General features: G+C 38.2%; 1 protein-coding gene across 1 annotated transcript in view; it reads right to left on the reverse strand.

Annotated features, from left to right (window-relative positions):
• The window catches only part of GBE1 (1,4-alpha-glucan branching enzyme 1), a 1,706,938-nt gene that overhangs the window by 368,636 nt on the left and 1,310,985 nt on the right, over positions 1-27,317 (reverse strand). Inside the window, exon 10 of the mRNA XM_044071842.1 lies at positions 5,916-6,100. Within this exon, the coding sequence (XP_043927777.1) occupies positions 5,916-6,100 (185 nt within the window). The remainder of the gene's footprint in view (positions 1-5,915; positions 6,101-27,317) is intronic.

Consider the following 27,317-nt stretch of genomic DNA (forward strand, 5'->3'; position numbering starts at 1 on the left):
CTCTGCCTGCCTCCAGAACTTTATTGGTCATAAAGTAAAATAATTCCACATAAGACTTATATCTATTGGGTTCCTGAAAAGATGCAGTGGATGACTTATAAAGAATGTTTGCCTGGCTGTGTTTTCTGGGAGCTCATACTTGCAAGTGGTGGCTTTGACCAAAGAGTGTGTGTATACATACATGCATAATAACATGTATAGATTGCCTACCCAGCTCTATATTCTAGTCAAGTAAAACATTGTTGGAATAACTGTCATGCTTGGAGGATGGAGTTGTGCAACACTTTGGAAGGATGAGGCAAGTTCAGTTATTATGAATCTGAGCAAAGATTCCGTACATCACACTTCTTATTCACCTATTTTAATCTTAAATGAAGATTATAAAATCCTTGCGGGTTTGCTGGATTAAGCATTGCCAATGATCATGCCTTGGATACTTGTTGGCTAGTGTGGATTTATTTAAAAAAGGCAAAGATTTGTTAATATACCAGACTACTATTGGAAACGTCTTCTTTGTAGCTGTCAGTTTAGACGCAAAGGAGGACTTTAATCTATTCACAGTACTGGTGCACTTAACCTTCAGAGTTCATTGACTTGTTTACTGAAACTTGCTGAGGATCTTTTGCCTGAGTCAAAGTCAGACCGAGGCTATCTTCAGAGAATATTACAGAGGGGCACCCACCAAGGATGGTCATTTGTCACCTCTTGTTTTTGCACTTTACAGCTGTTGACATTGTGCAAGTTGACATCTTCATGTCTAGTGATATTCCTAAGACGACAACCTTCGTTGATGATGACATTTTGGTATACTTAACTAATATGGCTACAGATGCTTCTGGTCTATTTGATCTGTTGCAAACATTTGGAAGTTTTGCTACTAAAACAAAAGTCCTGGCCAGTAATTCCCAATATTCAGAGTATACGACTTCATATTTTCTATTTCTCCATGGTCATGTTCACTTCCTTATAAAAGGTATTATGTTTGGTCGTGAAATTCAATTCCTGGTGTGTGATACATATTTCAAAGTGACCCAGACAACTGGGGAGCAAGGGTTGCTTATTCGAGGTTTAGATACTTAAGACTGGGCTGTGCAACCTGGTGTATATATTACCTGTCCACCCACATTTTAATATGAAGTAAACTAATTTCTTGCTTAAGCAGCCTGATGACTAATAGGATGTCTTTTCAATGCTATTTGATGGTGCACGGATGGTTCTGGGAGTAACTTCACATTGGTACAGAATATTAATAGCCACTCTCACTGTGCATTTAAATGGTGGCAACACAAGTCTGGTTGTTTAGTTTTCTTTATATGTAACAGTAGTAGTACTGGGAGATGACTTGCCTGATGTACTGTTCTGGCTATGCAGCGATCCTTTATTTTTAAAGAAATGGGATCAAGTTACCCAATTAGATAAGGCACCCTCATGTGAAATGTTTAGAGCCCAGCTAGGGATGATCACTTTTGGAGCCTGCAGCTGTGACACTAGTTACTGGAGCTTATATGGACTTTGTTCCTGCTGAAACACTACACTGCATGGTAATAATTCTAAATGTGTTCAACAGAATATGTATGAGCTCTCTCTAGGTTAGCAGGATCTAAACGGTGCTTAGGGTAAGGGATACTCAAAAGCATGCGATTTAGTAAAGGTGGCGAGAGAAAGAATGGTGCATCAGGATTTAGATCAGGAGTGGAAAAGACTGAATTTAACCCCAGTAGGCAGTCATATAGGTTCCATATATTTGCTTCAAAGTGCCAACATTAATACTTTTATAAATTACTAACTAAACTAAAAAATATTCAGCTACTTCTGCATGCTACTGGCCCTCCAGACGGGAGACTCTGGCAGACTGGTGGGCAAGTCTTTGATCTTTTCTTGTCTTCATTTTCAAAGAAGGGATTCAGATTCTTTGTGACAGATCACAGCCTACAAAAGTGACCCTTACTTCCATGTGGCTTCTGCTGGAATGGAATGGACATATAGCTATACAATTATGACTTGTCCTTCCAGTATTTACATAAGAATGCCGCAACTCTTATGGAAACCACAGTCTGAAAGTTAAAACAGCAACTATGAATAAACCTTGCGATTTTGAAACAAGTACCATCTGGGAACATAGTTACCTTTACAAATTAAAAGCAAATGGACTCTGCTGTTAAATGTAGGAGGTGATGACTAGAAAACCTTTGAGTGATGACTGTGTACATCTCAGAGAAGATGCTGACATTCATTTGTGGACTCTGATTCATACACCTGGTATACACTGGCGAATGGATTGGCCAGCTAGTAGGTTTCTCTCAAAGTGTGATATTACCTCAAAGTTCCAATTTATTACAATGTTCCTTCTCAGGGTCTCAAGTTATTGGCCCATGTGGCAGATACAAAACTGTCCCTCATACATTTTAAAATTAAGACTAATCCAGCCCACTGCACAATACTTAAATACCATTATTTTAAAAGTGAATTCTGAACATTTTGTCTAGTCATGTCAGCATCCACGTGTACACATGCATGTTCAGGAAATTAAACCAAGACACTCATTGTAGAGTATTGGCAAGAAAGATGAACATTTGAGTTTTAGACTGTTTCCTTAAGAAAATGCTTGCTGCCTGACTCAGCTGATAAATAGGTTTAGCCATCTTACTGACTGATGATAAAAAAAATTACTGTGTCTAGCACCAAATTAATCCGGAAAATGTCAAAAATTTGAAGCAGCTGATAAATCATTTATAATCAGCAGCACAGACTCCAAATTAGTACACCTGATAGAAGATTTAACTACATAATGATAGCAGGACAGTATTTTACACAATTTGAACAAACACATGGAAAACATTAATACTGGTATCTGTACTGCCAATGAAGTGCAGAAGCACATAGTACACTTTATTTTACATGAAAATTCAGAATGCATTATTTTCTCGAACATAAGATGCATTATGCAATAAGGTTTCACTGCCTCTGTTATCTCCATAGTCAATAAGTAATGATAAACATTTGCGTTCCAGACCATTTCTTCTCTTGATTCTGGAGGTACAAGTGAGAAGGCTGCAATTAAGTAATGAGACACTTGAAATACAACTGTAACAGCTTTACATATTTAGTTTACTTGCTAATAAAAAAAAAAAAATTAGAAAGTGCACCTGGCATTTTTAAACAGCCAGTCTTCAACGCAAACAATCTGCATTAGCAGAGAATATTACAGAGGGGCTCTGCAGGTCAGGGGGAGGATTGATTAACTTTTTAACTAGGCAAGGGTGTGTGTTAGTATGCATGCTTTGCTTGTAAGGCATAAGTGTGTATATATGTTACAGTGTTTTCTTTTGTGTGTGTGTGGGGGGGTAGGAGGATCATCACTTGCTCAAGACCCTGAATTGGTACAGACTTCCTCATCTAGCCCTTGAACCAATTTTGCCTGAGACCACTGTTATCTTGTGGTTTATAACAATCATACCTCAACTGTCCAAATTTTTGCTTCATATTTTTGGTCTGTTCCTCATAAAAGTTGGGTTTTTCTGGCAAACTACTGAGGACTGAAGTCACTGAATAATGACACATTTGATTTTCAGACTTCATTTCCTTTAGAAAATGCATGCTACCACACAACCTGTTATTCTAGCAACTTTTTAAGCTTAAATGAGAAATATTTAAAATCTTTTCCAATTTCTGAGCCTTTGTTCCCCATTATTTTTGGCTTTGTCCAGATTTTTTGCAGTAAGAGTTTGAGAGGTATGATAACGGCTGAGATTTCTTGTCAGACATTTCAGTCATTTCCTATGCAAAGTCTATATTATCCCTTTATCAACAGTCGATCATCATCGCGTTATTCCAGGTCTGACAATGTTGTAAACTGAAAATTTTCTAGTGACTGCTGTTCATGCAAGGGTGTATAGTAATCATATGTTTTGGATCAAGTTTTCTTCCTTTTTAGGACTGGGCCACATGTATTTGCACTATTTGCTGTCCGGTATTTTTTTTTTTTGTTTTTTGTTTTTTTAATTAAAGGGGTCTTGAGATCTGCAAACTACTGCAAGGGAGCATGAAAGTTTTTTTTTTCCCTCTAGATTGCCTCAGGTCCACCATTTTTAAGAAAAGAAGACAGAATTTCAACAGCATTGTCGAAATGGCTGAGTTATGATGCATAAGTTAAGAATAATAAAGGGATATTACACAATTTTGGGTTTTGCAGTTGCTGTCATTTTGTTCAGTTCTTGAATTACAAATTTCAAATATGGCAAAATCTACAGCCAACAGAGAACATTAGCTGTGATACTGCTTGCGTGGTACATGTGAATTCTTCAACATTCTGCAAGGTTTTTAATGTAGGAAAGATGGGGGAAAGGGACTTCAGTATACTAAACTTTTTTTTTTGTTTTACAGTATTTCTTTTGTAAATGAGGTAGAAATTATTTGAAGTTGCTAGTGGACAACCATGAACTACATGGACACGTTCTAACACATTTTCTTTGCTCCCCCTTCTGACCATTGAGACACTTGGATGGTCTACTGATCCTTCGGTTGATTGAACAGTAAGCCCTATGGCCCATTCATTTCCCTCAGGGCAATAGCTGAGGACTGGGAATATTTTCATCATTGGCATAGGGTACTGTGGGTTCTATATTTTATGGCATTTCATTCTACCTATGTGCATTTGTGTAAAGGGTCCAAGGTAGGGCATAAAATATGCCATCCTTAGGGGGTGCTGCCCAATGTTGCCAAATGATACTATTTTTAAAGGATCTGCCTGCCTTCAAAAAAAGGATGCATCTTTATGATCTCTAATCTCCACTGAGGATTCTAGAGCAGTGTGTGTACCCCAGTCATAAATGTTCAACCCTTCCATAAGGCAGAAAAAACACGAATTTCCTTCTTATACATCTACAGCTAGCTCCTATGTTTCCTGGTTTGCTATTAAAACACTGCCCACCTAGAAAATACTCAGGACTTCATCTTTCTATGACATGTAGATAACTTCTGTTACGTTTTGCAGCTGAGCCACACAACATTCACTCCAACATGAGTTGTATGCATCTATGCACTCAAATGAAAAAGGACCATAAAAATCACTGCTCTGCCCTGGTAAAAGAATTAAATTAAATAAATGCAGAGCTACACTACTTGTATCACTTTTTCATCAGTTTTGATATCTAAAAAGTAATCCTGCTGTTTGAGACAAACTGCAGTTTCTATGCAAATTCTTGCTTTATTTCCTTCACATTCTTTAACCCGTGCTTGGCATCTATGTTCAAAACATGTTAAATTAGTTTAGCAATTACTTTATTTAAACCATTGTGGAGCTTTTCACCCTGGGTTCTGCTGAAAATGTGCTCATTCTAGCCAAAACGTATTCAAATAGAAATGATAAATAACTTTGCTATTATACTCTGTAGTCAGTTTTCAATTCTTTTTAGCATCTTTTTCAATGCACACTGAACTATATTGGCTAGCTAATTACTGTTATATTTCAAGACTTATTAGCAACTATTTCCTCTTTTTTTTGCCCTGGGATCTCATGGAAAATGGGCACTTCCCCACTTGACATGCTTAACTCTCATACATAAATGAGTTAGGAAATAAATAAGCAAAGCATATTATGTATGACAGATGTCACACCCAGTATCTATTTACATTCACTCATGCATGTAACCACTTTTACAATTTTCCATCATGGATGAAAAAAGTGCAAAAAGTCAACTTTTTTCCATTTCACAAGATAGCAATAGTATAAGTAAGAAAACCTATTTGCAACAAAAACATAGCAAAAGTAGCAGAAACACGTTTCTGCTTCCCCGGTGTCTGAACTCCCACAGCCTCTTCAGTCACAAGGAACACAGTCCTTTCATAATTAAGAGGCTGTGCATCACTTTCCATACATTATTTTATTAAAACCGAGCAAAACCTAATGTACTTACTTGGGGTGCAGCAAGCCAACCATACTTCGCTTCCAGGTGGTTCATGTCTCGGTCAAAAGCATAGAGAAACTTGTACCGAAGGAGAGCGTCATCGGCTAAATTATACTGTCGCCTGGCATAATGGTAACTCTCATTGTTTCCTAATCGAGGAAAATCTAACCACTCAGGATGTCCAAATTCATTACCTATAGGACACAAAACATCAACAAATGATCCTCAACAATATAATAGATATTTTTTGGTAATTACTGAAGCTAAGGTGGAAGCAATACATTTATATTCAGTGAGGGTAGCAATTAACTGGCATGTCAAGCATACAGAAGAGATGCACACAATTAGCACACACTATAGTGGCTTTAACCCAAGGCTTATTACATCAGCCGAAACCAGTTCTCTTCAAGAAAACAATGTATTTACAAGTTTTATACAAACTGGTGAAGCTGCGCATGAATTAAAGCACCTAGGATCAGAACAGTCAAAAGCACACTTAGCTTAGAGAGAAAGCCTTAAAGGAGAGCTAAATGGTAAGTGACTAAGATGGGATAAAACACTTAAAGAAATGAGGTACCACCAATGAGTGCAGTTCCATGAATTTAACCATGCTTGGCACCTTGTAAAAATTATGTTCAACAGGCTCCAAACATCAAAGGATGTAGTGTGAAAAACATCAGCATCAAAGGGTAAAGTCATGCAATGTATACAGAAAGAATTAAGTGAAACTCCGCAGTTACAGAAGCAAGGACTCCACTGCAATGGATCTTGTGCTGAACTCTGGGGAAATAAGTTTTACTCAACTGAGTGTAAAGGCAAAAGGCTAAGTGCTATCCACTCTTAATGGGAAGTCATTTAAGCCACTTCAGGAGCTGGCATTAGTACATGTGGTTTGGGTGCCTAAATGTTAAATCAAGAAACAGAACTTTTGAAAGGATGGTAACTCAGTTTTGCTGAACATGCAGATAGTGGTGTTAATGGGAGCCCAAAACTGAACAATGCCACAAGCAAACCCCAACTGATCAGTTTTTACTTCAGAATCAGGAAAACATGCCCACATCATGAAAGCTAGTAACTTAAGGGTGTCCAAAATATCTAGGTGTTCCTTAGGCGGTTCAATACTCCTCCCAGGAGCTTATAATGAATTAACCCACTCTGTTGTGGGACACCAACTTTTAAGCACAAGCTTAACAGACAACCAAAATATGATCACGAAACAAAATAATCAGAATAGTGTTTTAATTTCTATTAACATTTGAACTTGTGCAAAACTAAAATACAAACTTATTTTATAAAAATAAACTGCAGTTGTCCTTCAGCATTCTTCATTAATATTAAACACCACAAAATATAAACCAGAACAGCAATGTTTTATATTATTAACATCTGAACTTGTATGAAACTAAAATACAATTCTCTTACATAAAAATAAAATTAACTTGTACTAGGCCTGCAGCCTGTTGGGTACCTTTATTTGCTTCATTTCCACCTTTCCAATTTCTTAACGCTAACAGGACTAAATAAGCACCCTTGGCTAAGCGAAGCAACCGGTCATTAATTTCACATTTAATCATATGTGAAATTCAATAGACCTGGATTCTGACTCGCATTTTAGCTCTGTCCCGCTTAATCCCTCCTAAAACTGGTGACTTTTGGAGGAAAATTGGTGAATTGCACTTAAATGACAATAGAGTTCTAGTCTTCTTTTACTTCAGAGAATGTACTAATTCATATTTTCATACTATGTAATCAGTTTGACCAGCCAGTGACAACTGAAGTGTATGCAGGGCTAATACCATTAGGTAACGCTATTAAAAACTGCTGCACCCCCCCCCCCCCCACACACACACACACACACAAAAAAAAAGTCAAGTGCATCTCTTGAGGATGGGGCAGCTGAACATTGACACACAGAACCTCAATGCTGCTGCGGTTTCTGTAATATGCTATTAACCTCTACATTCCAGTCATTTGCAAAAGTCAGAATGTATTAAACATCAGTCAGTTCACCATAAACATACATTCAACAGTTAAACCATTTTAACACTGTCTGCCATTTAAACAGTATTCCTTACCACGCACCATCTGACATTTTTTGGCCATGAGCCATATGATCCATAAAACTTAAAATCCATTTAATTTATATAACTACATTACTATTAATATAAACACACACACACACATATATATATATATATATATATATATATATATATATAAAACTGTGATATACTTTGATTTTTTTTCGGCATGCAATACCATTTAACATGGTTAGTGGTGGAAGGCAGCAGGTAACTATCTACACCCACTAAAAGACACACACAATATTACTGCAAAAAAGCTGCCATCCAAAAAAATACTTTTAAAGAACCTGACCCATACTTATTATCGATTACAAAAATCTCCACCGTCAGGAAAATATGAACCTTAGTCTTACAGCAAAAAAAAAAAAAAAATATATATATATATATATATATATATATATATATAGCATATCTATGTGCATGCTCACAAAGGCACAGAGTGACAGACAACACACACAGACAGACACACACCTCAATATGTCACCCAGTCCTATCTTTTAAAAATGCAAGTTTTAAAGCAATTTATATAAGTAAAGAAAGCATAGCCAGTAAAGTACAGATACCTGAAATTGTAGTTCTTCCGCATGACTCATTTATACTATGTAAAACAGAAACATGGCTAAAGCAAAGCATATTCAGTGAAACTCAAATATACTAGCTATCTTAAAACTGTGGCTAAAACCAAGCATATATAAAGTTAACTTCCTTAGCCAAAACTGTCTACTTCACAAGAAATTAAACAAAAGTAGAAAGTGAATCTTAAACCTAACCAAATGCCTCCTTCAGGCAGCACTAATACACATTAATTTTAATAATCATGGTACTGACCATCTCTATTACAGAATAGCTGGTGACAGACTAAACTCTTGTAAATCAGTTCTATCAGATGCAATATATGACAACTCTTATAAATTAGATATGGCAAAAAAACATGCACACAGTTGTTTCTAGCAGACACTTTTTACCTCAAAAATAACATTATCTAAATTAGTTTGAATTGATTAACTGAAATGCAATCTAATGTAAAAATTAACCTTTAACATTAACATTTAACCATATGAATCAACTGTTCACAAAAATCCTTTCTAGAATAAGAGACAAAAATACACCAAATAACCAGTTAAAAGCTAGAGAGCAAGTTAGTTGGCTTATAAAGTACTTTAAACAATAAGGGTAAAAGACAAAATACAGAGCACGTGGAAAAGTAACCAATGTCGTTGAATGTTACAATGAGTAGCATTTACAAAGAAAAAAATATACAACTGAAATAAAATTATCCAAAGTATCTTTTTCAGAACCAGACGTGCAGCTGTTAGGAAAGTCCAAACAATTTTAGAAATAGAAAGAACAGAACTAGATCCATAAAACAAATGAAGCTCCTAAAAATCTCAAGCACCAACTGATTTTGAAAAGGATGAAATAATGAAATATGAATTTACTATGCCTCTTTCGAACAGCTTAAACTCACAGACTGCCAATTCCCACTCATCTATCCAAAAGACGCCCACATTGCAATACATTTCTTTTTTTTTCTTAATTCTTCCTTTATGGTATGGTAATGCTATGGTACCTGAAGGAGACGGGAAGAACTGGGCCTGGTGGTGCTGCTGATAATGTAATTTTTTCATCTTTGTTCTTTGACCAGACCGGTATGAGTCCACTCACTGTCCGACCGATGAGTGACTACTGCAGACTTGCTGGAGCCTGGACCTAGATTAAGTAAGTAGTGTGTTCCCTGATTCTCTGTCTGACTTAAATACCATGGGGCGAATGAACCACAAATGGCTTGTCAGTGCACATGTAAACAAACACACAGTAGCACACACCCTCTCAAGCCCACCCTTATTCCGACAGGCTGGCAGTTGGCTCACGATGCTGATGTCATTGTGCATCGCCTGCATGTGATGAAGTCAGTAAAAAAAAAAAAATTAAAAAAAAAAGACAGGAAATTCGGAATTTAAAGGGGCCACTCGGAAATTCATGGCACTCCAATATAATATTTTGACCTCAAAAACAGTACATACCAAGGAATTCAGTACGGTTGAGAGGTATGCATCTCATCAAAATTTTAACTATTAAAATGTATCAAAAATCTATTTTCTTCAACTTATGATTAGATAAAATGATAGACGTGGTGGCTGACACCCACACACACACACATATATATTTATATTTAAACACATACATATAGTAATGATTCTTTTGAATGAATCTCACTTCACAATTCACTAAATTTGAATGAAATCACATTTGACTGAAAACTCTTGAATGAATCATGACTGAATGAAAATTGTGAAGTAGCAGTGATTCACTGTGTTTATTTTTTTCTCTTTTTTCAAATGATGGGCAGCTGTGAAGTAATATTTAGAAAAGGGAATGTGAAGGCTACATATGGTTTTGCCCCATGCAAATAAATAAAATAAGGTGCATTTGTTCAAATGAAATTTCCTATGAAATATGTTTGTGTATCAACCCCTAACTGGGAAAAGCCGAAAGACACAAAAACAAATCAGCAGTAATTGACTCCATTGTTTTCTCTCTTCTCCATTGTTATGGAACTTGAGTTTAAAATAACTTTTAAGGCATGTTTGGTAGAATACATTTTTTTTTTTGTCAAATGTGACTCTAAATTGAGTTTTCAGTCAAATTTGCTCAGTAATTTCTGATTCGATAAAAATCATATATACATACACACACGTATTTTACACACATTTATAAATGGATCTACCCTTTACTCTGCATATAGGCAGGAGGAAGCCATGTAGTCCCAGCAGCTTTAAACAACTTAAATATAAAACATTTCTAGCATTTACATTCTAATTATTTATCATGAGGAACTTCACATGGAACACTGGTGATTTTCAAGCCTAACATACAAGCTGTTCGAGTCTATTTAAACAACATTACCTTAAACTAAGCTGGAAGGCAACTCATGTGGGATTAATTAAATGTGTTCTTAGTATCTGCTTCCAGATAAGGGAAGCAAACTAAAAGTTTCAAAAGATGAAGGCCCTTTACAAAATGCCTAGCAGTTACAAATGCACTGTTCAGAAGACCCTATCTGATTCCAATAGTCTTCATCAAAAAACATGTACTCTCATTTGAGAGTTATTACTGCAGCAACATAAGAAAATGTTCCCTAATAAATTAAGGGTTAATCGCACAAAATAGCGCACACTGTACCTAGCTAATGAAATAGTTTTAAATTAAACTGAATGCCTTTATTAAGGTCTAAGACGCACACATACAGAAGTACATCTAAAGATGAGAAAATAAGGTTGGCCTGAGTCTCTGAAGAACAGTAATTTGTATAACTGGGTTTTGTAATCGAAGCACTGGGCACCACTGTTGCACAGCTATTAAATACATTTCGTATTAATACAAATGCAGGATAAATGTGCCTTATAAATATTTTATTCAAGCTTTTTTGGATTGCCTTTTACAATTGCTGATGCTCTAGCAAAATTTGACAATTAAACATTTTAGTTCTCCTTTTGAAAATAAACCACATACATCTAACAAGTCAACAAGAAAAAAAAAATGCAGATGCAATGTTACCTAACCAACTCTGGCTTTATTTCCTTTTTTACATGTGTTCTACTAGAGGAAATCTATAGTCAATACAAGTGGTACATTATATGACAGAGAATTTGGAAAAACAGTGAATGGTACAGAGATGCAAGTTCTGCACGGTACACCAGGGTCAGTAAGGCTATGTTGGGTTTATACGAAGCGTTTTGATGGCTGAAATTACATTAAATGGAAGAAAATGACTTACTTTATAGTAAACACTACACGATAAATAAAAAGTCAAACAGATTTATACTGTAATGGGGAAAAATGGATGTTTTGGGTAAGAGTATAGGCAAAAGAAGCAGATGGCATGTCAATATTTTGAAGTGTAATAAAAGATTAACTGAAAACAGTGAAACTTAAGCAAAATGTTAGTGGATACTTTAGGGCATCGGGCAGGATTACTAGTAGGCTGTAAAAAGGGATTTTTTTTTAATCTAAGCTGCTCATGAAAAAACAATTACATGCAGGGTGGAAGAAAGATGCATCTAATGCCAGCATGCAGGTAGTTTATGGAAAGTGGGCATAACTGCCCGGAAGTTGGTGTCATGGGGAAAAAAAAAAACAAATGGATAACAGTGCCATGGTACAGTACAGCTAGCATTAGGATCTACTGAACATGTTGAGATAGGTGGTATCAGAGTCTTGAGAACAGATTTATGAATGCTATGAAGGGTGGAAACAGTAGAAATTCAACAGGGATAACTATTCCAAACATGCGGTTGGTGGAATAGTAGTTTGCTTGCAATAAGGATTGGGCAAAAGTATGAAATATTGAAAATGTTTAAGAATTTAGTGAGAAAGGAAACCTGACCTGGCACTGAAGGAAAGACAGCAGGATAAGAAAGCAATAAGAAATGTGAACAAGATATTCTATTACATACCATCAGTAGCAGAAAATAAGTTTTTATAAGATTTTACAGAAAATAAATAACTATTTCCAGTGATGTGTGAAGTTCTGGAGAGGCATGGCTGACAGAAGAGCAGCAGCTTTAAGAGGGCAAATGGTGCATGACTTCATTTTCCAACACAACTATCATATTCATTAAAGTAGCTTATTATGAAAAAAGAAAAGATGAGGGACAGGACAAACTTCCAAGTACTGAGTAGGAAAGTGTCCATGTACCTTCTGTACATCAAAGGAAGAGATAAGCACAAGAGGACACATGCTAGGAGCTGAACGTGCTACAACAGAGACTACAGTTAGGTAAAGCAGACTTAGCATAACAACAGATGTTAGAATGACCACTGCTGCCATAGTCTAAGCTGTATGGGTTATATCCTGCATAAGCTATAACAGTCAGACAGCTTCAAAAGCCACAGAGCACCTTCCATGCTGCCAGCTAGCTCAAGCTGAGATGACTAAAAAAAAACAGGTTTGGGTGCCAAGCCCTTCAAAACTTTCCTGCAAACAAAGAGGAAGAATGATCCCTGAAAGGACAATGCTAGGAACAATATATAATAAAAGTCCTCACTAAAAAAGGAGAGAGGGAGGGAGAACTACAGCAGTGATCATTTGAACAGCTATGGTTATAGTAAGTTTACATACAGTATTGTACTGTTTTTCACACTGATCACTACTGCAGTAGCCTAAGCTATATGGGTAGATTATTATAGCTTACAAATTTTGGAAAGTGAAGGAGGAAGTGTTCAGAAGCTCCTGGAGAATGGTCTTAGCAAAGCCTAAGATGGACCTAGAGAGACAATCAAGCTTGGGATGTCTTGCAGATGCATGTATAGAAGACCAAGTTACCACTTCTAGAATACTTCTAGAATACAACCCTTTCCAAAAAGCCACAGTTGGCAGAGACCCTGTCTTGTATAGTTTTGTTGTGGTGAGCATAATAAAAGGTAATATCCTTAGACAACAATTTGGAAATGTCTATACTGACAAGTTTTTATTTATATTTACTTATTTATTGACATTTGATTACCTTCACAAGAAATAAAAAAACAGTTGCGCAAGATCTTACTATAACAGATGCCCTATTTCTCACTGTTATACGAAAGCATTTACATCTTCCAGGTATTGCACATCAGACGCATGTCCTACTTGAAAGGAGTAAGGTACATATGTGACATACGGATGCCTAATCCTCAGAAATGAAGTGCCACAGGAGAACTGAAGCAACCCCAGAGAATCAACAAGCACATTCAGGGAGGGGAATCAACAGATAAGGAAGGAATAGGGACCCCTTGGCCAGAATAGGGACCCCATGGCCAGAAGTAAGGCAATAGAAAATAATAGCAGGAAGTAGGACAGAACACTGCAACAATGGGACATAGGACATTTACTGCTATAAGATCTTATACAACTTTAGTATGTCCTTCCTTATCACTACTGCAATATTCCTTACTCTTGGGAGAATCCAAAAGCTACTCGAATGTATGCGAAAAGGAAGGCAGAGAAGAACCTCACACAAACCCATGACGACTATCCCTAGCAAATCCTACCCTGGAAATGCCATCCAACTTGTAATGTATGGTAAAAGTGTGAATGGGGTCTATATGACAATGTCGAATCTCACTTCAGCGAAGAGTTCTTCGAACTAATTATCGAAGCCACTAATTAGCGAACAAACATTTGTTGTTCGACAAAGATGTTCACTTTAAATGAGATTCAATGATGTGATACAGACTCATGTAAATGGAAGATCAGGTAGCAGCTTCCAACACGGATCTAGTTTCTACACCCTTGAAAAAAGCACCTGAAGAGGGTACTGCTCTGGTTTAGTGAGCGTGAACAGAATAGGAAAGTTGCTTGACATAAAAAGAACAACAAAAAGAACTGGCCTAAGAAATGCAGGTGGTTTGTTTAGACATTGATAAACTCAATTTCTGGCATGAAAGGAAACAAAGTTCCTCAGATTTTCTGATGTGTTTTATCCAATTAATATCTGAGCTATGTAAATCCAAGGTGTACAATATCCTCTCACTAGAAGTCTGTGTAGAAGAAAAAAAGGATGGAAGATGGACTGATTCAAGGACAAATTAACCACCTTGGGTATAAAAGTAGAACTGGTACGAATAGACATCTTGTCCTTGTTTAAAAACAAAAAAGGAAGAAGTGCCATGATAGCTTGGAGTTCAGAAACCTTCATGTTAGAGTTAAGAGCCATCAATAATACAGTCTTCCAAGCACAATGCTGCAGGGAAGAAAAGGCAGGCTCAGGGGACTATGTCAAATTTTTAAGAACAAAATTAAGGTCCCAAGGAAGAGGAATATGCTTCTTGGAGGCCTGACATGAAAGACTCCTTTTAGGAAATGTTTTGACTTCAAAACTAGAAACCAAAGGTGGACTTAGAGTCAGAAATGGCTGACAAATTATCTTTAACAGAAGTATATGCCAAACCAGCACTGTACAATTCACACAAATAAAAAGGGACTGTACAAACCCAAACAGAAAGAGGGTCCAGGTCAGGCTTGACACCCCAAATACAAGATTTCTTCCAATTGGCCACACAAGATTTTTAGTGGTGCGATTTCAGACATCCTGCAAAACCCAAAGCATGCCCTCAGAAAACTGGTACATAAAATGAATCAAAGCCCTATTACCCAGTGTTAGCTGAAGTGTGGACAAGTGAGGATGAATGAGAGACCCCTTATCTTAGGTAAGAAGATCCAACTTGTGATGATTACCCCTGGGCAGGTGAAAGAGCAGGGGGAACAAGTGCTGGCTGGGCCAAAAGGGAGTCACCAGCAGTGTATCCCACATGATCTTGTGCAAGAAGCTAGGAAGTAGAGGAAAAGGAGAACAAAGCCATGGCTTCCACTCTTTAAGCCAAAGGACTTGGCACTCTGGAACAGAACAAGGGAAACTGTTCAGAGGGGAGGCAAAAAGATCTACGTGGGGACTACCCCACAGATGTACAATGTCCAGAAATACCTCCCTATGAGGCATCCATTTGTGAGGATTTGTCCTGGACCTGCTCAGAGTCTACCACTAGACTGTGCTCTGAAGGGATGTAAACCACCTGAAGAATCAGGTGATGGCGAACTGCAAAATTTTAAGTCTCAGGAGCAAGTTTGCAAATGTGTTAAGACTGTGTGCCCCCTGCCTAACCTGAAACTTTATTTATTTTATTATCGGTCTATTGGTGTTTTTTCAACTGTGTGCCCCCCTTGCCTGTTGCTATACCACATGACTGTGTTGTGGTCTCTCAAACGTTTTACAGGATCTGGAATCCAAAGGGAGTGTGACATCCCCATATTGGCCCAGTAATCAAGCAGCCTGAATCCTCACCACTAACACTGCAGAGGGATTTTCACTTGGAATACAAATGATATACTCAGTATTTCCAAATGCAACTCTCTGCACCAAGTACAATTCCCCTTAAGAGCACACAGGGAATGTAATCAGCCTGCAGTCTGGATTTGCTTATATCAGTCTCCCTCCACAGCCCCAATAAGACTCCCCACTGGTACAGCTGTAGGGTTAGGTCCTCTGCCGAATGTCCAAGCCAGGTCCTTCAGCACCCTCTCTGTGTACACAGTACTTTGTGTCCTTACTCCAAGTAGCTGACCCATACAGAATGTGAGATATGATTTTTTTTTCAAATGGACACCTGGGAAAGTTTGGCATGCATTTACCTCCTGTGCCCCCTTCTTCCTAGAGTACAAGGTAGTTATCACTACCACAGACACTCCACAATCAGCTACTCTAAAGGCCCTCAACAAAGGCTGTCCAATTATACTGTGCAATAGTAATACTAATACAAATTGCAATAGTTGACCAAGACAGCTAGGCCTTTTGGTGTGGCCCAACCAGTGTCACCAAATAAATATAAGCACTCTCAAAGGTTAAATATTTTCTAAATGAACCAGCCAGAATAAAAGTGTTAAATATATTTAATAATAAAAGAGCATGAACATACTGAATATATATTTACAGTAAACCACAGAGTTCAAATCACAGGAAATATTGAAAATAAAATTGATGGACAGACACAAAGAAAAACAATATCTAAAACTAAGCTTCACTATATTTTCATGACTGAATCAAGGAGAATTACTATTTCCTACTTACTTAATAGAACAAGGCAGATAATGTGGGGAATGGTCCTTGTCAGTCCCAAGAAAGAAAACTCAAAACTGCAAGATTTCTTTTTGTAATATATAAAATTTCCAGGACGGCTGGCAGAATGACCTCATCTGGTCACCTGACACTAGGCTCTCACACCATTCCCTTTTAAAGCTTGAGACACAATGTTAGCATAGACACAAGATGCATAACTGAAGTTTTGCTAATGTGTGTGTCAGTGCCTAGGGCTTCCCCGCTTTTTACTGAGCTAATGAACAAAGGCTTCTTCCAGACATGCAGTCTCTGCTCCTGTTCAGAGCTGTGAGTTAAGCACTTCCATGGTTCAACAAGTGGTCCAATTAACAGTATTTTTCTTAAAGTAAGATGCAACCTAGCCGTTTAACTTCTTTTCCAGTGCCCTTTGTTAACATATATACATACATACAATCAAACCATATATATGCCTTTTCTGCCCAGCAGGACCCACTGTTGATACATTTTTTTTCTTAGAAACTAGCAACCTTACAAAAACAGATTTTCAACTGCCATACAGTTCTAATACATTTGTAACACAAGCATCTTTTATAAATCAGTTTCATATTCAAATGTTATATCATTCTTTACAGAACTTCGGCTGGCTATGCTGGCACTAGCCCATATCATCACAGGGAGTGAAAGGCCTGAAGGGCTAGAATTAGAGCCCTCATCTCTCTGATGCTGATGTGGTCTGACATCTGCGAATGGGACCGAAGATCTTGGACTTTTAGGATGCTGGAGGTAGCTGCCCAACCTTGATCAGAAGCATCTGTATAAAGCTCCTGAGTAGGAAGAGGAACCTGAAAAGACAGGCATGGATTTAAGGACATCTGATTAATCCAGAGTTCAAGTCTGAGACAAGGTTAAGAAAGGAACCAGATTACTCCAGAGCGTTGCAGTGCTGAAGCCAAACAGTCCTGAGATACATATAGAGTTTGCCAAATGGAACTGTGGCAATGATGGATGTTGTGTACCCCAGGGCTTGGAGAAATTCCCATGGAGAAAGAACTGAAAGGGGAGACTGGAAATAAGCAGTCAAAACCAGGATCTTGGGACGTGGGAGGCAAGCCAACATTGGGATGGGCTGAATCCTGAAAGCTAAAAACACTGTCATGAGAGAGAGCCAACACAAACTTTTTTTCAGTTTGAGGTTGAATCTCACACTGCTCATGAAAAGCACAGTGAAGTGTAGATTTTGAAGCAGGAGTTGATGACGGGGAGTTTAATTAAAAGGTAATCTAAATAAAGCAATATTTAAATTCCCTGAAGTTCACATAAGGCTACCATGATGAAACTTGCAAGAATGAAGCTGAAGGATGCTGGAAAATAGATGGACAGACTTCCAACCATAAAATAACCATGTTCAATGATGGAAAGAACTTCATCTGTTGTCTATGGGGAAAGGAAGGGGTTAGCCTGAGGGACAAAGGAATCTGGCTAAGGGGGAGATGAGGCTAGATATCAAACAGGCATATTTATCAGGAAAATAAAGTTTTTGTCCTCTAGAACTCTGAGTGGGTTTGTTTGGGAAAATCCACTCAGGAACCCTCTTACTCCTAAAGCAGGTTGGCTGTGTTGCTTATGGACAAAGGAAGATTTCAATGGATAGTTCTTCTGGAACTTGAGTACAGGGGAAATAAAAATGTTTAAGGTCTTGCTTAACCTTGCCCTTATCCTGCAGGATTTTAAACAATTCTGCAGCAGCAGTGCCAAAAACATTCTGGTTGTCTACAGGCTAATCTAAAAGTTTAGCCTCAATGTCCTCAGGCATGGACAGAATGTGCTACCAAGAGTATCTCCTCATGACAGGTCCAGATGCAGTTACCCTAGAAGGGGCATCAGCTGTATCATAGTTGCATTTAACAGAATGGTGAGCTACCGCACAGGCAGAACTCAGAGAAAGAGCAGAAGTCTTACTGTCTGAATAAGGTATATCCAGTCAACCCCTCCCAGCTGGGAGGGGAGAGGCAGGGCATATTCTGTCATGTGGTTCTGATAATTACTAGCCCTAAAAGCCAAAGTAGCACAAGTATACACTCCTTGTCAGAAGGTAAAAGCTTGGAAGAGGAGAGCAGTTTGGATGACATATGTGGACATGAAAACAGCAGGATTAGATGAAGGACTTTTATACAAGTATTGATGATCCTCAAGAATTTTACAAAATCTGCCTAGCTAATTAGGGTTCGGAGGCTGAGAGTCAGGATCCTTAAAAGCCGCTGCAAATGTGTCCAAATGGGAAGCTAAGACAAGAAGGACCACAGAAGATCTGGGTGAGTCCATGTGCAAGACTTCAGAGTTCTCTCTTGAACCTCTTAAAACCTGTAAACAGTCCCACTTAGTGTTCCATCATACAGACCACTCAGTCCCCAAAAGATAATTCCTCAAAATGTGAGTCAGGGGACAAAAAAACTTCATAAGAACCCAGTACTAAAGGAGAGTGCATCTGGGAGGAACATGCTAAGGATTCTTCAGCAGAGTTCAGCTCTTCATCAGAAGAATCCAAATCCCTAGAGATCTCTTAGACATGGTGGAAGACCAGGAAGCAGAACTAGGGACAGAGAATCCTTGTGTGGGTTTCACAGTCAAAAGCGCATTAAACATCTCCTAAGTAAACTCCTGTTGCTCTTTGTGAAGATTAGCCATAGTTGTCACACGTTTGTTTTTCTGTTTTTTAAAGGAACATCTGTCTTGCATCTAGGAGGTTCAGACTCCTGCTTATTTTCCATGTTAAGAACCTGAAGTCGGTCAGATTAGCCTGGTTCAAATGGAGAGTAGAATGTTAGCTTCCCTTACACAAAATTAAGATCACTGGAAGGGGCCACCAGTTTTCTTACGAGCATCTTAAGCAAAACCCTTTTCAAAAACATTTTGAAATGAAAATGCTTTGAAAGAGGAGGATCCATGGGTAGACATGCTGACATGACCAATAAATGAACCTTGATGGAGGAGTAAAGAAAGTAACTCTCACAAAAATTATAAAATCAGGGGACAACTATCCCCGAATGTGTGTTATTAAAGTTACCACCAACTAGAAACCCTTTTCCATTTGCTAATTTAGGTTCTTCTAGTACTAGTCTTTCTTGTCTCCATTACTACCCAACTGAAAGTCCTCAGTATGCAAATGCCTAAAGGGAATAAAGTCCCTACTATCCAGGCAGTCAGCTGAAGTTGACTGGGGTCAGGGTATATCAAACATCCCTGATCATGTGTAAGTAGATCCATTCTGTGAGGAAGCTTGTGGTAATTGCCCCGGGCAATTTCCAAAATAAGGGAGAACCACTGCTGCCTGGGTCAGAAAAGGAATCGCCACAATGATTTGGGGGGTTTCCTTCAGAAGTATCATGGATATCTCATTGGAAAAGGCAGAAAAGCATAAAGAAGATTTCTGTCCAATGAAAAGAAAAAAACGTCTTTCAAACTTTCTTGCATGGATTCCTAGAGTAGAACCTTGCTAGCTGATTATTCAGAGAGCAGGCTAATGGGTCTATTAGAGGAACTTCCCACAGATGGATCAAATCTTGGAAGACCCCCTCCCCCCAATCAAATCTGCATACGTTAGGGTCTGATCTGTCCTGCTCAGCATGGTCTGACACAATATTGCTCTGACAAAATGAAGGATGCCAGTATAGTTAGACTGTGCTGTGAAGCTATATCCCAAGCTAACATGGCTAGTCTGCAAAGGGAGTGCAACCTGGTTTGCCCTCTGTTTGATGTACCACATGACTGTGGAATTGTGTGAAACATGTAGTAGTCCAAAGACCAAAGATGATTCAGAGAGTTGAGTGCCTTAATCAGGGAAAGCAACTCTCTCATATCTATGTGCCTGCATCTGTCCCACATCTCTAGAAGAAACTAAATTTAAAGCATGTAAGAATGCACAAGAAAAGGCATTAATACCATTCTTATGAGAAGAGGGCATATTACGGATAAACTGTTATACTGTAAGCTTTTGCATATTACCCAATAAAAGTGTGATGTACTGTGGATCGTCATCCTTCTCTGCCACTAAAATTTAAGGAAGAAAAAAAAAACTGCTGATATAGCAGATGTGGTTACTACTGATTAGACACATGGCTCTGCAGACAAACAGCTGAGAAGCCAAGTTGATATTTTTTACAAGGGAAGGCAACACGGATGCTTTTTTTTGTTTAGCACTGCTGCATATTCCAACAGAAAGAAGGGTTAAAAAATTAAGTTTAGAGAATTCAACACGTGGTTAATGTCTAGGAAGGGGGGTACGGATGTAGGCAAAGATGTAAATGAAAGAAGTAAAACATGCCAAACATGTGGGATCTCCATTTTCTATGGGAAGTAATACTCTGAATGACTGTAAGGAAACATGCAAGCTGGACTTTTTTTTTTTTTTGCTAACCTTACAGAACACAACTAGCCCTTTTTCAGGGGCTACCTAGGAGTATTATGTGGCTAAAGTAACTAGCTCAGTGTAATAAAGGGAATCGCATCAAGGACTGCTGGAAGGAATAAATAATGGTAGATGTCAGATGCTTGAAGAACGATCTGGTAGCTCCTAGTCACAAGTGCAAGAGAGACAAGTGTAAGTCCTGACATCTCAAAGTAAAATATGACTTAAGAAAAAAAACACTTTTAAAGCATTTTTGCAGAGTGGAGTCACCCCCACCCAGGTCCCCTACACCTCTGGTAGTCATATATACACCAAACCTAAGATTACTGCACTTTGGAGAAATTAAAGTTATGTCTTACCATGATAGACCTGCAAAAGGTGCGCCACCTTTGATAACTTGTAGGACTATGTACCACAAAACACTGTCATCACATTCCAATGATGCTGCTCTGCTCCCATGTCTCCATTTCTTTACTGGTGTACTGTGCTTGTACCCTCCAAGGCACACATGAGGCTATTGTAGGGTAGAAGCACTGGCCAGCAGCTGTGTTTGGTTTGCAAGACAGACATTTCTACCTGTCTGACTGCCATGGAGCCTAGCAGGTGAGATGGATGGGTGGAACTGTTACAGAGGATGGACCACTTCCTAAATTTCAGTACAAGACATAGCTTTCTTAACTGATAAGTAGTTCATGGCTCAGTAACTTGTAAGACTGACTCCCCAGCTTTTTAGCTGGATGAGCCCAAATTGAAAAACATTTCTGATGATACAAACCCCAGTGGTGAGGTGTACCCTAAAAGTGTCCAAGTTTGTAGTGTTTAGCTAATGTGCTCTTCCATGTGGATGCCTAGTCATGGCAATGGCCAACAGTCTGTCCAGTGAGGCTTCTGGCAGATCACATCCTGCTGATCTGCAGCAGAATTTGATACAACTGTAAATCCATCATGAGGAAACTATGCAGCCAGTGAGGGCACCACTCAGGCTAAGGGCACTTTGTCCAATTTTATGTATGTTATGCGAGAAAAAAACACTGCTGACAGTGCTGTGGTACCAGTTTTTTAAGCTATGGCTGTGACACCCTATGGGGGAGGTGGCATTCTGGGTTTGCCCCACCAATGATCTAGACAACCAGACAAGAAAGCCATTGGGGCTTTCTGCTGTCTAAATCAAGGGAGAATGGCAAGCAGCAAAGGCCTTGAAAATTTGAACAAGGAAATGGATGTGATGGCAATTATGGACTTCACAGTCAGTGGCATTGTGAGGATCTGCAAGGTAATGCTGTGGTCGGGTGATGCTCACTCAGCATAGTCTAAAAGAACACCATTTAATGCATGATGACAAGGAAAGTGGAATACAGCAAACCCTCCAAAGTACATGTGTATAGAAGTAATTAAATATTCAAGTGTCTAAAGGGCCATTCGTCTTTCACCAAAAAGTACCAAGAGAGTCTAGATGTGCAGAAGCTGAAAAAGAATCTTAGGTGCAACAAACAGTTTAGAATAAAAAAAAGTTTCTGAAGTCATCCTGAACTGAAAACTGTGTTTGCTTTACTTAGAAGTCATTAGATGTGGATGCATAAACTGTGTTGCATTGCCACCTAGTGGCATCTACAATACATGACAACAGCTGTTACCAACCATAGACATGGATATTGGCAAGAGAGGAAATTCTTCATAAATTAAGGTTATATCCTCTAACTAAAGGCTTGCTGGGAAGCATCACCTAAGGGGCATGACATCTGCACTCATGACATGCTCCTGGAAAAGAGTGGACAACAACCTAACATTAGTAAAGTTCTTTGACTAGACTTTAAAGTGTCCACAGAACAATCTAATAATCGCATGAAATAATTTTACTGCACAGAACATATTTCAATCAAGTAACCACTTCTCGTATACTAGGTTGAAAAGTTGATTGATTTCCCACTTCACTCAGATGGTTTTCTAAATGGAATTGCTGTCATTTAGTACAGCACTTTACTGAGAAGCCTGGAGATTGCTCTGATCAGGTTGTTATAAACCAAGTGACTATATAACCTGAACTGTTCTCAACTTGACAGAGAACAGGTTGAATTTTTTCCCCTACTGTTATTACACATTACCCATCTTTGACTACATCTATTTATATACCTTGAATGCTCTTGTTTGAATGGCACTGTACTTGAGAGCCAAAGTTATACCAATAATGTATACATTTGTAAATATGGCTTAAAATTTCTTAAATGTTGAAACTACTTGTCCACTACCAACATATGCAAATGCTATAGGTGTGCTTTAGAATTTGTGTTATATCAGTACATTGTCCTATCAACAAAATATAAACAAGCCTCCCATTCCCAAATAAACCAGGGAGCAGTCACAGACAGATGCATACAATGTGATACCTATGGAAAATTCCAATCGACATTGTGAAATGTGTTACTTTTACTGCTGCATAGATCAGATCTACTATCAAGTATCTAGCCAGTGACCTACACAATACGTAATCCAAAAATGAGTAGCTAAATATAACAAAACTATTAATATTTGGTCGGGACTATCATTACTAGTGAGTGGCAAATAACCAAAGTAAAAGCTAAAGCAAACTAGTGCAAAGGCAAAAGATACAAATGCAAACAGTAACAATATGAGTTCATTATACAAACACAGCACTTTCCTGGCACTATGCTGACACAAGCTCTCTGCCTCTGGCACTATGCTGACACAAGCTCTCTGCCTAAATATGGAAGTGTTTGCAGATATGTCTCACTATTCATGCTCTGTTTTGTAAAGTGCAATTAAAATGTAGTTTCTCACCTGTAAATAAAACTACAGCCAATCGCACAATACAACGCAGAAAAGTATCTGAAAGTAGCAACACTAGTAGAAAGGCTTAAACATGTGAAGCATGCATGTTACAATAGCTAGTAATGGTAAAATAAGTGTGGCTATAAGTTACTAACTTAAGTGATGCTCTGCCTCCTGAGGTAATATAGCTGCATAAAGCATACTTACCATCATGTGTTAATGAGTTGATATCAGACCTCGGAGATAACTGTTCACAGGTAATACTCGCATAGTCATTTGGAAAAAAACAAGGCTGAAAAAAAGCTAAGTAGATGCACAAAAATATAAACAAATTACCTGTACTTAAAAAAAAGAGACTATTCTAATGACAATGGGTAAAAAAAAGGCAGAAGATGGGGATTTGAAATGCACTTTAAACAAAGCCAAATGACAAAATATCGAGAATTGGGTAAAATACAATTTCCACAAAGAGAACATAATCCTTCATAATTAAGGTAACGAGTAGACAGATTTATTTCTATCCAATCATTGAAGTCAAGTAAGGATAAGAATAAATGTCCGGGAAGCAAGACACTGATTTTATTAAACTACAGTATTTTCTGTTGCAAAACATAGCTCAGTATAAAACAGTTGGTGACAGTGCAGAAATCCTATTTGCTTACTGTTAAAACTAGCTATACAGAAGGGACCATAATCCACATCATATGAATGACTAAAAAAATGCTTCAGTTGTGTGTGTGCATATACTTACACACACACGGATACATACAAACATTATGCATACTACACAAATGATGGATAGCTTTGAGTTACAAAACAGCCTCTGTTAAAAAAAAAAAAAACTTACACATTTTAAAGATGATTCACCCTACTCCATCTTAAATTAATTTCTCAATCAGTAATGCCCATAGGGATTGCATCTCAGACATAGGCTAAACAACAATGAAAATGAAAAAAAGTCACTTTAAATACACAGACAGCAAAAAAAAAAAAAAGAGCAGGAAATTGTCTGCATGTCCTTCGTTCAGGCGCTCCTGTTTCCTCCCACATGCCAAACACATGCAGTAGGTGGATCGGACACTCTAAATTAACCGTACATGCGAGTGTGTATGTGACCTACCGCGGCAGGGTTAGCCTCCCGGTGGTGTAAACCTTGGCTCGTGATGATTTTTACTGTTGAAGTGACACCCCGATCTCATGTGCAAAACTGGAAAAAAGGGGTCGAGGATGGATGGACCCTTGGATGGACCCTTATCGGTGACTATCGGACTCACTACCATTTGCAACTACTGCATCATGTGCATGCAAAGCCTTATAGCCATCCACTTATCAGTACAGACACTATGCCACATGCCAGCAAGCATTCCACTAAGATGTTCTTGACGCTCTACATGAATGCTTTGTTCCCCTAACATTTTTCTTACATATGCTCAGTTGCCCATATTACTGGACAGGGAGAGGGGTCAAGAGTGAGAAATGAAAAATCACAAACATGCATCTGTCTATTCCACAAAGAGGTTAACTGGCTAAATTATAATTCCATTTAGGAACTCTGGCTACAGTCTGAGGAGTACATTAGCTTGCTAGAAAATATATTTAAGTACTTGCACTTCCCTGAAGTAAAAGTACTACAAAAAACAAATGCAGGTGACTAAGAAGAAATTCTCTCACACAGCGATGTGTGCCATTTCTATCTTCAATAAATGGTAGCATTCCTGCTTAGGCAGCTGAGAGAATTTTTAAGCACAGAAAAGCTACTGGGATTTCATTCTGTTTTATGAGGGCTAAACTAAAAAACAATCTGGCTAGAAGCCAAACGCCGCACATAACGCAACCTACAAGATGTGATTGGAGTCTGTCCAAATCTTAAAGGATTAAATTTTACTTGGATTACATGGCAAAGCAAATAATTTATGTCCCAACACTCTGAAGTTCTAAGTGTGGAATCTTTTGCAGCTGAAATCGTGTCTTTTCAGTTACCCAAAGGGCTGCTATAACATGTTGCACCTGGGCCTTAATCTAGCCGTCTTAATTATTTGTTCTTCCTATTTATATAACGCAGCAAAACTTTTAGCAAGTTTAGTTAAATGCCCTTGCTTTCCAGAACATATTTTGCTTCAGCACAAGACATAAGGGCCTCTTTGTACTTATTTGCTTGCTGATGGGGTTTATCTCGAAAGCCACAGACTAGCTCCTCAATCTTTAAAGAGTAAATAGCTGTACCAACAAAAGGAAAAAACACATACAACTGCATAAAGGCCATATAAAATGTCAGGCAAGACAGGTGTGACGCTAATCAGAAATACATACAAGTTTCATGTATATTTTTTTAAGCTGGATAAAAATTTCCAGTGGGAAAGTTTATAAAGTTTTAAAACTAAATGGGTCATAATGAAAACAGAAATTAATGGGCACATACTGCTGCTGTGGAGTATCCAAACAGCACTGTCCTAGAGGCTACCACCTGCAACAGTAGCCTATTTGTATTCAGCATTGGGTTAGGGATTATGCTGGCACATGGTAAACTCTCTTTTTAAAATGGCTACAAATGGAAGAAGCACGCGACAGTAATTCCATTTAGAAAACCCTCGGAGACAGATGTTAGGCAGAGCTTTTTTTTTTTTTTTTACGGCACCACTGAAACTTTCTCATGTGCCATCTCTCTTAGGGGGCCATTAGGATGCAAGACAATGTGGTGTGGAATGTCGCACCTCTTGCAGCCTACGTACACACACGCACTCTAGAGCATTTACTGAAAAATCATCTTGAAAAGCAAAAGAAAAATCAATGCTTTTCTATTGTGGGATATCCTAGATTAACAATCTTAAAATCACTTTGATAATGTTTCTTTTTTTATCCTATTATAAGCTGGCAAGTCACTTAATTAAGAATAGTGAAGAAGCCCAACCCAAAAAAGATCTGAATACCATAACGAGCTATGAGTGTTAAAGGAAGTTTACAAAAAGGTGCTATAGGCTTGAATAAGTTAGCACTTTCCTCAATAAACAGCCCCAAAAAACTAAAGTTTCTCCACAGACAAAAAAAAAAAAAAAAAGTTTTAGAATATTTAAATGAACTTTTATCTTGCCAAACACATCTGTTCTCCCATTTAAAAGTAAAGTCAAGTCAAGTGACAGTCAAAAACACACACAGCTTAAAAAGTCCTTTCTCACATACGAAAGTAAATTTAAACATTAAAAATAGTATATGGAAGGTTTCCCCCAAAAGGGAATTTATCTACCCAAAGGAACAGCAAAAGCTGACTGGCTATCCTCAGAAGTCCACTGAGGAGAGTTCTCTTTGGTGGCAGGAAAGCTCTGAAGGGCTTAGCACCCAAACCTGTCTTTTTAGTCAGATCAGTGTGAGATAACCATTTGCACACATGGAAGGTACCCAGACACTTTATAACTTGGCTGGCTGTTGTATCCTATACAATTCATACAACTTTGGCTAATACAGCAGTGATCAACAAGACCAACATCTCTTCTTGACTCCTGGTTAAAGGAGACTCGGACTCTGACCCTCTGTAATATGTCCCCAAATGAAA

Source organism: Protopterus annectens, chromosome 5.part0 (genome assembly GCF_019279795.1).
Source record: "Protopterus annectens isolate FY-2018-M chromosome 5.part0, PAN1.0, whole genome shotgun sequence".
In the NCBI taxonomy this organism is placed as follows: domain Eukaryota; kingdom Metazoa; phylum Chordata; order Ceratodontiformes; family Protopteridae; genus Protopterus; species Protopterus annectens.